Genomic DNA, 12521 nt, shown 5'->3' with positions numbered 1-12521 from the left:
CTGGGAAAGACAAACAGCATTAGAATAAAGCTTACTTTCAAATAGGAGGGTTCATGCATGTGAGAAGTGCAAAGCACACTAGGATGGGTTTAGAGTGCACACTTAGTGCCTAGTAAATAATTTTGGTGAGCTGCAGGCACAAACAACCACAAATATTATGATATAGTGGCAATAATGGAGATCTAACTCAAACACAAGGAGGAATGGACACGTTACATCGTCACCACAATATTTTCAGAAAAGGTAGGGAAAGAAAAAGGCGGAGAGGCAGACTGATCAAAGATGACATTTTAGCGTGGTAAAGGGATGATAGACTTCAGTACTCAAAGGCAATTTCTATGGTTTAAAATTAAGGAATCGAGAAGCCAACACACTACTGGGCCTTATACTATAGGCAATAAATAAAAAAGGCGCTGTTCGAGAGAACTTTCAAATTGCACAAAGATATAACAGCAGTAGTGATTATGGGGGACTTTGGAAAACCAACAGTATAAAGGGAAAGATGGGCAGGAATTTCCTAAATGTGTGCCAGAACTTTGTTGTTCAATATGCTTCCAGCCCAATGAGCAGTGCTGGATCTAGTTCTGGAGAACTACTGGGGCAAGTGGAGCGTGTTTCAGTGAGGAAGCATTTGGGAAACCGCGATTAGGTTTGGAGTCATTTTCGATAAGGTCAAGGAAAAAATGTGAAAATATTCAATTGGAGGGTGGCTAATTTCTCTCTGAAAGAGAGATCTGGCCCAGTTGGATTGGAATCTAAGACTGGCAGGTAAACAGTAAATAAGCAATGAGAGGCCTTCACTTACTGACTAGTCATTTATATAAATGAAAAAAACAATGTTCCCAAGGGGGCACTGCGCATTCGCTCCAGCCTGAAAAACACCTGTTCGCCACTACTTTATGCTTTCTGTCCCTTAACTGATTACATATGCATGCAACCACTGCCCCATTTATTCCAAGAGCTTCAAATTTGCTAGGAAGTGTTTAATGTACTTATTGCCTTTTGGAAGTTCATCCACACACTTCGTTAACTTCATCAAAGAAATCAAGTTAATCAAAAACAATTTGCCATTAAAATCTGTAGTGGCTTCCATTTATTAACCCATATAAAGTGACAATTTTGTCTTCAATTAATACCCAAGAGGTTGAAAGGAAGGGCATCCAAAGCTGGAGCTCCCTGAATGACTAGAGTGGTTAAAATGAAGGACAAAGGAAGCTTACGATAATGGTTCAGGTTAGTAGAGAATTGTGCTGAATACAAAAATTACAGGGAGAACTGAAAAGTAGTAAGAGGGACAAAAGGAGTTTGAGAATAGACAAGCAGGTAACATAAAAGGGAACCTATAAGTATTTTATAAACAAATTGTCAAAGGAGAGTGGAAGGAAGGGTGGAGCCAATTAGGAACCAAGAAAATCATCTTAGGAGGTAGGGGTACTAAATGAGTACTTTGCATCTGTCTTCACAAAAGAGGATGCTGTCAATGTCACAGTAAAAGGAGGTAGCTGTAGAGAAATTGGATAAGATTTTTTAAAAAAGGGTTTCAGAAGGTCAGCAGTGCTCAAAGTAGAAAAATCACCCAGTCAACTGGAGGATTGCAATCGTAACACCTTTTAAAAAAGGTATAAGCCTGGCAATATCAGCTCATCAATGGTGGGAAACTTGAAGGTATTAATTGAAGACAAAATTGTCACTTTATATGGGTTAATAAATGGAAGCCACTACAGATTTTAATGGCAAATTGTTTTTGATTAACTCGATTTCTTTGATGAAGTTAACGAAGTGTTGTGGATGAACTTTCAAAAGGCAATAAGTACATTAAATACCTCCTAGCAAATTTGAAGCTCTTGGAATAAATGGGGCAGTGGTTGCATGCATATGTAATCAGTTAAGGGACAGAAAGCATAAAGTAGTGGCGAACAGGTGTTTTTCAGGCTGGAGCGAATGCGCAGTGCCCCCTTGGGAGCATTGTTCTTTATCATTTATATAAATGACTGGATTAGGGTATACTGGGCATAATTTTAAACTTTGCAGATGACACAAATCTCATGTAGTAAACAGTGAGGAGAGTAGTAACAGATGTCAGTCACAAAGGCTGGTGAAATGAGTCTTTGGCACATGACACATGAAATTTAACAGAAGTTTAGAATTTAAAATGGGAACACCACCACTTGCAAGTACCCCTCCAAGTCACACACCATCCTGAACTTGCAACTATAATCACCATTCCTTCACTGTCACTGGGTCAAAATCCTGGTATCCCTTCCCAACAGCACTGTGGTTGTTCCTATAACACGGACTGCATAGGTTTAAGAAGGCAGCACACCACCACCTTCTCAAGGTCAATTAGGAATGGGCAATAAATGCTGGCCTAGCCAGCAATACCCTCATCCCATGAATAAATAACAAAATAGAAGTGAGAATGGATTCACTTTGATAAGAATGAAAGGTAACAAACTAAATAGTACTATTTCGAAGAGGGTGCAGGAAAGGAGAAACTTGGGTATGTATGTAGATAAATCTTTGAAGGTGGCAGGATAATTTGAGGAGGCTGTTAAAAAGGCATTCAGGATTCTTGCTTTTACAAATACAGTAGTAGAGTACAATTGCAAGGATATCATGCTAAGTCTTCACAACACTGGTTAGGACGACTGTGGCTAATTCTAGCACCACACTGGATGTCAAGACCTTAGAGGTGTAGGGAAATTCACTATAATGGCACTAGTGATGAAAGACTTCAGACGCCTTGTGAGACTAGAGAAACTGGGGTTATTCCCCTTGAAGGGTTTTGATAGACTAAGTAGAAACTATTCCCATTGACAGAAGGGTTGGTAACCAGAGACGACAGGTTTAGCAAAGAATCAGAGGCGACGGGAGAAAAACTTTTTTTTTACTGAGTGAATATGATCTGATCAATAACTTTCAAAGCGAAGTTGGATGAATGCTTGAAAAGGAAAAAATTGCTGGGAAAAGAGGATGGGATTAATTGGGTAACTCTTTCAAAAAGCCAGCACAGACAAAAGAAGTCAGATGGCCTCCTTCTATGCTGTATCATTCTTTGATAATTTACAAAGTTACTTGTAAATTTGGTGTTTTGCTGTACATACTGGAACTTCAATGCAGATTTTATTGTTTAGGTCCATTTCTTGGTACACATAAAACGGAAATTTTGGTAGAACTAGAAAAGAGGCCTACCTTTCCAGAGGAGAAAGGAACAGTATTTGAGTGGGGTGAGGCCAACGACTGCAAAGCCAATCTGATGAACCAATACTCAGATACAGCATATAATCACTGAAGAATATGATATTAAACGTGGAGCAAATGAGAAAAGGTAATTTTGAAAATTACCTCCAAAACTATAAAATGTATAAAGAACAATGCTGAAGAACTGACTTCTACTGGGCTATCAGAACAGCAGATGGTGAGGGGAAATATTTATGTATGCAGATCGCCTGGACAAGATAGAGACAACATGGCATATGATTCTTAAAGGGCCGCTGTCTCAAGGTGATTAATCTCCTCAAAGAAAGCAATATCCTATTTTTGTGGGCGTTTCACAAATGAGGAAGAGTGTTCCCATTACCACAATGGTCAAACATATAAGTAATGACTAAGAGGCAATTATTTTCCAATCATCTAATTGTGCAATTCAATAAAGTAAAATGAAAATAATCAGAACAAAGTAATTACTGAAATTCAAACAAGGATCAATTTACTTTTTTCAATATAAGCATTAGGTCTTGAAAAAGATGTATGCTATAAACTTAAGTTATTTATGAAGTGGTCCAATAAGTTACCTCCTCAAAGCATTACCAGCCACATAATTTCCCCCCAGACTTTTTTTTTTAAATCTAACTTACCAGCATGGTAAAATGGTGAGAGCTCACATTTCATAATGCTTCAATTACAAAATACTGTAAATACACAAATTACTTTTCTTTCTAATGTAGCAAGAAAAATAACTCCAACACACGATACAAAATTTAAAAAAAAAACACAGCTGTTGGTCAACATATAATGCCCTGGGTTTATTTTGTGAGAGTTCTGTCACAATTCCAGGTGGGATTAAAAACCTTGAGGATAAATATGCCATTGGACTGGGCATTCAGACTCAGGTACTGACAAAGCACTAGTAGTAGTCTGTTAAGTACCAATCTCTTCACAGAAGAGAGGTCTATTATTTCCAAAGGAAGGCACCCGATATCGTGGTTCTGGCCTTATAGCCTTCACAAGAATCTGAAAGTAAAAGCTGGCTGTTTCAGAAACTGGAATGATGATACACGTACAGCAACTACTGCATTCATCTCCCTTATCTCCTTGTTGTTTCTTCTCTTTTTCACGTGAACAAGTGAAGAATGAAGTCTGTGTGTACAGGAGCACAAAATCAACAAGAAAATTACAACTTTAACAAATACAAAAATAACTGAATGATGAATGAACAATGAAAAAAGCTCGGGAAACTATCTGATACAGCTCAGATTTGTTTTGAAGGAGGTCCAATTTGTTTAAACTCGAATGAGCAAAAAAACTAAGCAGCATAGAAAATAATTAGTGCTAAAATAATTTTGCAGAAGCGTCTCTGCTTCTGAAAAAGTGTGACTTCATTTCCAGCTTGTTACTTGCGTTAGAACAAATATAAGTGGAAGATCCCTATGTCTCCATGAAGTAGTTCCATCCCCATTTACAAACCGATGCCTTAATTTTCAAATCTGTATGTATGTCACCATTTTTACATGATACACAGAAACTCAGGGACCCAGAGGGGAACCAAGTATGTTCACCATATACAAAATACCGAGGAGTCCACAGCTACCTAACACATTTACTACAGCACAGGAACCAATGAAGGTACAGTGTACAAAACTGTAAACACAGCACAATAAATAGATAAAACAGCAGGTTCCGCACCATGCACATGATGTGATGACACTTCATCTCTATAGATCTCTCACATCTCACACTCTTACTGGTTGCAATTTTGTTTTTTTTCAAGTGCAAAGCATCACAAATGAACAGTTCAGTATTCAAGTAACATATATACAAGTGTATTACAAATATGCAGTACTGTACAGATAATTGCTGTATCATAATTTACAGATGTCAATTCCTATTAACAGTAACAAAAAAGCATGAGATGTGCATTGCCATCAAGTCCCTAGAGCTGCCATGGAAACGCAATGTGCTGCATTCCGCCATCCCTTGCATTCACAAACGCTATTGATGCATAGCACCTAAATGAGTTCCCAAGGCTGCAGCTGTCTTTGTGTGGACACTACGTTACTTCCATTGCCACTGTATTGTCTGCTATACTGTTTAGTGCTGGCTTTTCTGTGTCGTGGTTTTCCCTGGAGAAAAAGAGAAATAAATTGTTAGTTACTGCTCTACGATCATTTTTCATATTTTCTACATATAAAAATACACAATGGTAACAATAGATTACACTGACCTTTGGGGAGCCCAAATTTAACTAGATTTTATGAAATCAGAGTTGAGATCTCTAGCAACTGTTTAATAAAAAAGCTGGTCTTCAATTGTCCCCATTCTCTTGTCTTGTACACGTATGGCCAACTGGTACAAGATTCTGACATGAGTGCTCAATTTCTATTCAAGCCCCTCCAGCAACGCCAATTTGGCCAGACATTTTGCTTCCTCTACACAGCTGAGTTGTCAGATTGACAATTTACTCCTGTACCATAACATTTTCCCCGTATTTGTTTATACAAGTCACTTATCTTAATAATTGCCCAATGCTTTGTTACCAAATAAGTCAAATATTGGCAAAGACCAGTAAACTGACATACTATACAGATGCAATCAAATCAAAGTTCTTCAGTCAAATTACAGTTTCTCTTGAAAGATGAAGACTAGTGAAACAGACTAGGTGACCTCAGTGAAATTAGCACAATTTGAAGCAATAACCTCAGGCGAGGTTTTCAACCTGCTATAGACAAATCAATAACTAAGGAATTGGGTTCACTGACTGTAAATCAATATAAAAACACTGGAATCTACAAAATGTTCTGCACTATTTTACTTTAAATAACTTGACCCAATGACTTCAACAATCTGATTAGGGTTAAAAGGCATTTATGGCAAACAAACTTCCTTCATAGTGAACAAAGGGATTTTACCCTGACTAGGTGATCATATTTGCTTTCTCATTCTACTTGTTTCAACTGCGAATGGTGTTGAAGTGGAAAGGGCAGCAATATTTGTAGACAATAGTATGGAGGGATGCCCACTTCTCCAACAGTTGAACTAAATGTTAACATTTGTAACCACAATGGCAATGTGTTTTGGAAAATCCTCCACTGCAATCCAATATTTTCAAGAGGGTTTTCTCAAAAGAGCACACCTCAAATGTGATAATTATCCAGAGCCACAGATGACTTTCTCTTCTAGTCAACATGAAGCATGCCTTGTGTTTGTGTCATAGCGTGGTTGGAAGACCAATTTTCATAACCTATATTTGATTAATTGCCAACATGAAAGCTTGTACTTGGATTTTTAGATGTAAACTGGACCCAGCAGTCCTGCTGGAAAGGAACCAGCAAGTCATCTTTTCTTCAAGAATCACTTCCTAGCAGCTTGGAGATAAGACAACAGAATGGAGTCTGGAACAGGTTATGCAATACATAAATTAGGCAATGTGAAGAGGTAATATAAATATTGGCACAGCCCAAAATCAAGTATTATATCCATTAAAGCAATAATGCACAACTCCCCCATATATTTTTCATAAATCTTCCAAACCCATGTAATGCCAAACTGGAGTAAAATGAAATAGACTGACCCAAGAATTGACCAAAAGTTTACAATCATTAGATGCCAAAGTGGAGAAAAAGAATTGTGTTGTAATTTAAGAGTGAAACCTTAAATGTAGTATAAAATGAGGAAAGGTCATGACATTTGTGTGACAACTGCAAAGGTACAAAATTATATACAAATGTATAAAAGATAGGTAAAGACCAGCTGATCTGTTGAGACTGTTCTAAATGACATGGTGAAACTTATTAAACCACCACCCCATTCTCTCATCCACCCATACTACAGCCATGCACTGCCGAAACAGGAAAAAGGAGGAAAAAAAAACATAGGCCAATTTTAGGAAAAACTCTAGGAAATTCCTCACTACTCCCTCAAAGATGGTCAAGTTGCAGAAGACCAATGATTACCGACCTACAATGATTAGGCAATAATCAACTGATTTGCATATGGACATTAACAATTATATTCAAACAATACAAGCCATTCCGCTTATGACTTAATTTCTATTCAATTGTGTACGTTTGTTACATCATGTAACTATACTACATATCTGTTCCATTTATTAAGTGAGAATGTGAGCAAAATAGGCCTCAGGGCAGGGACACAGTTAAGATATATATGCTTAGCACTCCCTGGAGAAAGTTCCATTATTTTGTTGTTTTAGCAAAGCACAAAGCAGATAGTTAATTAAAAAGAATGGATTAGTCCTCCAATAAATTTCTTTCTAGTAGGACGATACATATATACAGAGATTTTTAGTTAATACTTACATTACATTCAAGAACTACTAGGTTCTGTGCCTGAAGCAATATAAAGACTAAAACATCATTTTAATATCAGCTGCACAATCTTCTACAAGAGCTATGAAGGACAATTTAATTAAGTTAAAACCACAAAGATGATTAGCCATGGATAAAGACCATTTCTCCACCTTTTAATGCAGTTATTTAAAAATATCAAAGTTGAACTCACTGCACTTACTGAATGATGGTCTTCAAAATTCCAAATCAGCCATATAAATTTAAGCAGGTTTTAAATCAAAATATATTTGAGGCTATGGCAGCCATTGATTTAAAAATGAAAATAGGGCTTTTTCCAAAAAGGGAAACGATCCAACTTCTCACTTAAAAAAATATAAAAAAACAAAAGCACTTTACTTGCCTCCCAACCTCCTGCTCCTACCCTTAAAGTTTCCCGATGTGCTGTAGTAAAGTCTCCTTTTATGACTCCTATTTCACCATCTGGGTGGCAACATCACGTCTCTATGGCGCTATGAATTGCAGGGCCAGTGACGTGTTTATGGAGAGACACTTCCTGCAGGTGTGATGTTTAAAAAGTGAGTCATCATCAGTACCCTTTTATATAAAAAATTCAAACCATTAAAGAATTATGATCAACTTTAAAATTTTCAGAGTATTTGGCAGGGCGGAGAATTTTTTCCACTTGAACAGCAAAGTTTTGTGACATCACACCATTGGGCCCATTACCTCCTTCAAGCCAGCTCCTCAAATATTCACTCACCTTTGTGAAAAAGGGTACTGATCGAGAGTTTCGTGTATGCTTTGAAGTCTTCCTTTTTCTTTAAATGTGGTTCAATCTCCACACAAAACTAATCAAAACTGTCTTAGGAAAGGTAGAGGGGAGAAAGAATCATTGGAAATATAGCTCATAAGATTCAGTCACCATAAAAAAACCATGAAAATACATAGTCCTTTTATAATGTCTGCTGCTTATAATGCTTTGAAGGCTACAAAGGAATGTTGAAGTAACGACGCAAAATGCAAAAATAACCACTTCACAGCTGTATATAGATGAACTAAATGCAAAAGAAAAAACAAATCCATGTCAAAGATAGCTAAACATTCTTTCCTCCATTGTTCAACCATTACATTCAAATGAACCATCTCAAATAGTCAGTAAAAAACCAGGAAGCTTTTAGTCGATTACAAAGCCAGTTTGAAGCCCAAAGTGCCAAATGTTTTATCTCGTTATGAAAACAAGACAATGCTTTGTAAAAGGCAGGCAAATTGCTCTATAGTTGCCTTTCAGATAGGCTAAACAAATCTCATTGCTATACAAGGAAGTGAAGTTGTCTAGCTTTGGCTGGTGGTTTGAAACCAGTTTTACAAAACGACACATTACAGTGCCTACCTTAGATACAGCTCACTCATGGGCTTGTCGAATTGCTTTGCTATGGACAAAACAAAATGCGCTATATTGGTGTATTTTCTTATTAACATTCTCCATGCATTCCCAAAGGTGTTGAAAATTGCTCAGGAGTGGTGTAAACACCAACAATGTTGGGCACTATCTAACACCTTCTCCAAGTATTCATTATGCACATGACTCATTGACCACCAGAGGGAAAGGTAATTGCAGCCAACCCTGAATCTAACTACATTTTCTCTCTCACGTACTCTTTGCTTGGGGAGGGTGGGACAATCAATAGCAATCAGAAGAAATCCTGGCCACTTCCCTCATTGTCCTTTTCTGACCCAAGGTCAACCATAATAACCACTTTTGCTGCCCTGGATGAAACCAGCACACACAAGCAGTATAAAAGTGAACAAAAAACACAAAATCAAAATAACTAGCCACAATTACATGGAGTAATCAAAACTGAAAACAAGTGCTGCTGACCATAAAAGGGCTTAATTTTCCATGAATTTGAATTTCTTGCCACAAGTGGGTGACTGGTAGAAGTGGTTACTACAGAAAACCCCAAACAGCTGAGATCCCAGGAGAGTAAAGACTGCATGTAATTGAAGACTTCTGGAATTTCACATTTGTGATAAATCCCATTTGTTCTACTCTCCTTTCAGGATTTAGCAACAAACCATTCATTGGTCAATTGAGACAGTATGAACAAAGAACATCACTGTCCAGACAAACTATATGTATTATAAGATGTATCTTTACTACAGCACACAAGGAAACTAGCTGTTAAAAGGCAATACTCTTCTTCCATGACAGAGCCCACTTACAACCAAATATGAATGTTATTTATCTGTTAACCCTGAATTTAAAGAAAAATTCATTATCAGGGCTCAAATGAAGTAAATCTATACTGCACAGTAAGAAGAGATTCTCTTAAATACAAATCTTCAGAGAATGAAGCTTACCTTGGTACTCCATCCATGGAAGTGGAGCCTGGAACCTTGGGCACCTGACAATTTGCTGCTGTAGCCAGTTTTAAGGCAGATGTTGGAACAGTATTTAAAGTTCTAGGTATATGACGAGCATTCAGACTGGTGACAGAATTAACAGCAGCTACTGAGCTAGGTACACCTAGACGAAGGCTGTTGCCAAGCAGAACCTGAGGACTTGAGTTTGTAGCATTTCCATGGTGACTCAGTGCACTGTGGGAAGTTGCTGTCTGTGTGTTGCTGCAAGGTGGCAGTAAGGCTGAACCTGCTGCTGATGATGATTGACTGGTTTGTACAAGTGCCGTAGGCGTGGTACTAGTGAGGTGTAAGCCCTTGTACGATCCTGAAGGAGAAGAAAAAACAGAATTAGAGCATAATTCTAACACTGGCATGATTTTGGAGCCAGGGCAAGGGAACAGTCAATCAAAAATGTATGAAACCATTGGCTTAAAATGTTTATATACAATTCTCTCAGGATGGCTTGAGCAACTTTGAAGAAATGAAGCATCACGAGCTATAGGTAGTTCAGATTTCATTCATTTTTTTGTTCAGACTACCAGAGCAAGTACCACAAAAAGCTAGAACAAATACTGGATGCAACTGACCAGTCTTCCATACATTTTTGATGGGTGGAAGGAATAATAAGGAAGGGCTGTAAGAAGCCCCCAAACTTAAGCACTGATGACGCTTCAAAAAGTTCAAAAGTTGAGGCCCTCCAGGAAACATATTGTGGGATACAGGATATCAATTTATTTGAACATCCAAGTGTGATTACCTCCCACATGTAAAGTGAACTCGCATTCTACCTTCCAAAAAACATATGCCCAGATTATTTTTAAAAAATGGTTGTAGCAACAAGGCTCCTTTTCCACAAAATCCTCACCTTCAGGTCAGTCGGTTTTCTTGCTTCAACCAACACCTTTTCCAAATAGGCACTTCTCTACTCCACTGACATTTAAATAGCAACTTTGATTGAAGCCTGCAAAACATTTAAATTGCTCCTCCCTGTAACTACCTTGCTAAACTATCTGATTTCATACCAGAATTCAGGGAGTTAGGCAACTAAAGTCAGGAGAGAAAATTAATTTAAGTATCAGTGCTGCAGGAATAGACTGACAGAAATGCAATGAAATGCACACGAGCAGGGGAGAGACCTCATCCTGAGTGAGACACACAGTGAGTGTGGGTATTGGCAGTGGGAATTCGGTGCAGAGGGGAAAAGGTACTCTTTGCATTTTTTCCTTGCCATCCAACTTCTTAAATCTTCAGAGAGTGGTCTTGCCCTGCTGCAGCAGTAGAGGCTACAAGGGAGAGGAATGACTGCTAAGTAGTGGGTAAGGTCGGGCAAGTATTTACTACTTTTATTGCTTATAGTTTAAGGTCTTTTTGTGGTTTATAATTTGTATATTCTGTAGTAACGAGGATCAGGAAAGAAGGGCCCAGAGTAATTGATTTAAAAGGCTTAATTTAAAGGGATAAGTCATGGCAGGAGAACTCAAAGCCGTGGTGTGCTCCATGTGGGAATCCGGGAACATTTCCAGTGCCCGGGACCAGCATGTGTGCAGGAAGTGTGTCCATCTGCAGCTCCTGGAAGCTTGGGTTTCAGAGCTGGAACGGCGGCTGGGGACACTGTGGAGCATCTGCAAGTCTGAGAGCATCGTAGATAATACGTTTAGAGAGGGGGTCACAGTGCAGCTAAAGGGACTTGAGGAAGGAAGGGAATGGGTGACCACCAGGCAGTCCAAAAGAAACAGGCAGGTAGTTCAGGAGTCCTCTGGGGTCCCACTCGCAAATCGGTATTCCATTTTGGAGGCTGATGAGGGCGCTGGTTCCTCCAGGGAGTGCAGGCAGAGCCAAGCTTCTGGCATCACAAGCAGCCTGTCTGTACAGGAGGGGAGGAAGAGAGGAAGAGCAATAGTAATAGGGGATTCTTTGGTCAGGGGAAAAGACAGGCGCTACTGTGGCCATCAACATGACTCCAGGATGGCGTGTTGCCTCCCTGGTGCCAGGGTCCGGAATGTCACTGAACGGGTGCAGGGCATCCTGAAGGGGGAGGGTGATAAGGCAGAAGTCATTGTACCAATGACACAGGTAGAAAGAGGGATGAGGTCTTGCATCAAGAATTCAGGAAGTTAGGCAGTAGACTGAAAAGCAGGACCTCTCAGGTTGTAATCTCTGGATTACTCCCAGTGCCACGTGCTAGCAAGTACAGAAATAGGAGAATAGCACAGATGAATACGTGGCTTAAGAATTGGTGCAGGAGGGAGGGTTTTAGATTCCTGGATCACTGGGACAGTTTCTGGGAAAGGTGGGACCTGTACCAGGCGGTCTACAGCTGAACCAGAGTGGGACTAACATTTTTCGGGCGGGTTTGCTGGTGCTGTTGAGAGGAGTTTAAATTAATTCGGCAGGGGGAGAGGACACAGAATGTTAGCAGAATAGGGACACATCATAATAAAGTAAAACAATCAAGCCAGAGGGAGTACAGCTGCATTAAGTTTCAAGGGAGTAAGGCAAGGCTGGATGGCCTCTACTTTAATGCCAGGAGTATTACAGGTAAAAGGGATGAGTTAAGGGTGAGGGTTGACACGTGGAATTGTGATATAGTAG

The 12521-nt window shown here is 39.1% G+C and overlaps 1 protein-coding gene across 3 annotated transcripts in view; it reads right to left on the bottom strand.

The window, feature by feature from the left end:
- Positions 1 to 3687: 3687 nt before the first annotated feature.
- The window catches only part of LOC144677650 (enhancer of polycomb homolog 1-like), a 219830-nt gene continuing 210996 nt past the window's right edge, over positions 3688 to 12521 (bottom strand). For 2 of the 3 annotated variants that reach the window (XM_078537695.1, XM_078537686.1), the window contains 2 exons: positions 9888 to 10254; positions 3688 to 5342 (listed from right to left, as the gene is read on the bottom strand). In XM_078537695.1, coding sequence (XP_078393821.1) covers positions 5270 to 5342; positions 9888 to 10254 — 440 coding nt within the window. In that variant the 3' untranslated portion in view covers positions 3688 to 5269. Of the gene's footprint in view, positions 5343 to 7926; positions 8080 to 9887; positions 10255 to 12521 lie in introns of all 3 variants that reach the window. The other variant, XR_013575784.1, reaches the window with a different exon arrangement.

This window comes from Cetorhinus maximus, chromosome 3 (assembly GCF_964194155.1).
Source record: "Cetorhinus maximus chromosome 3, sCetMax3.hap1.1, whole genome shotgun sequence".
NCBI lineage: Eukaryota > Metazoa > Chordata > Chondrichthyes > Lamniformes > Cetorhinidae > Cetorhinus > Cetorhinus maximus.
The sequence above is the reverse complement of the archived record's forward strand: the minus strand, read 5'-3'. Positions and strand labels throughout refer to the sequence as shown.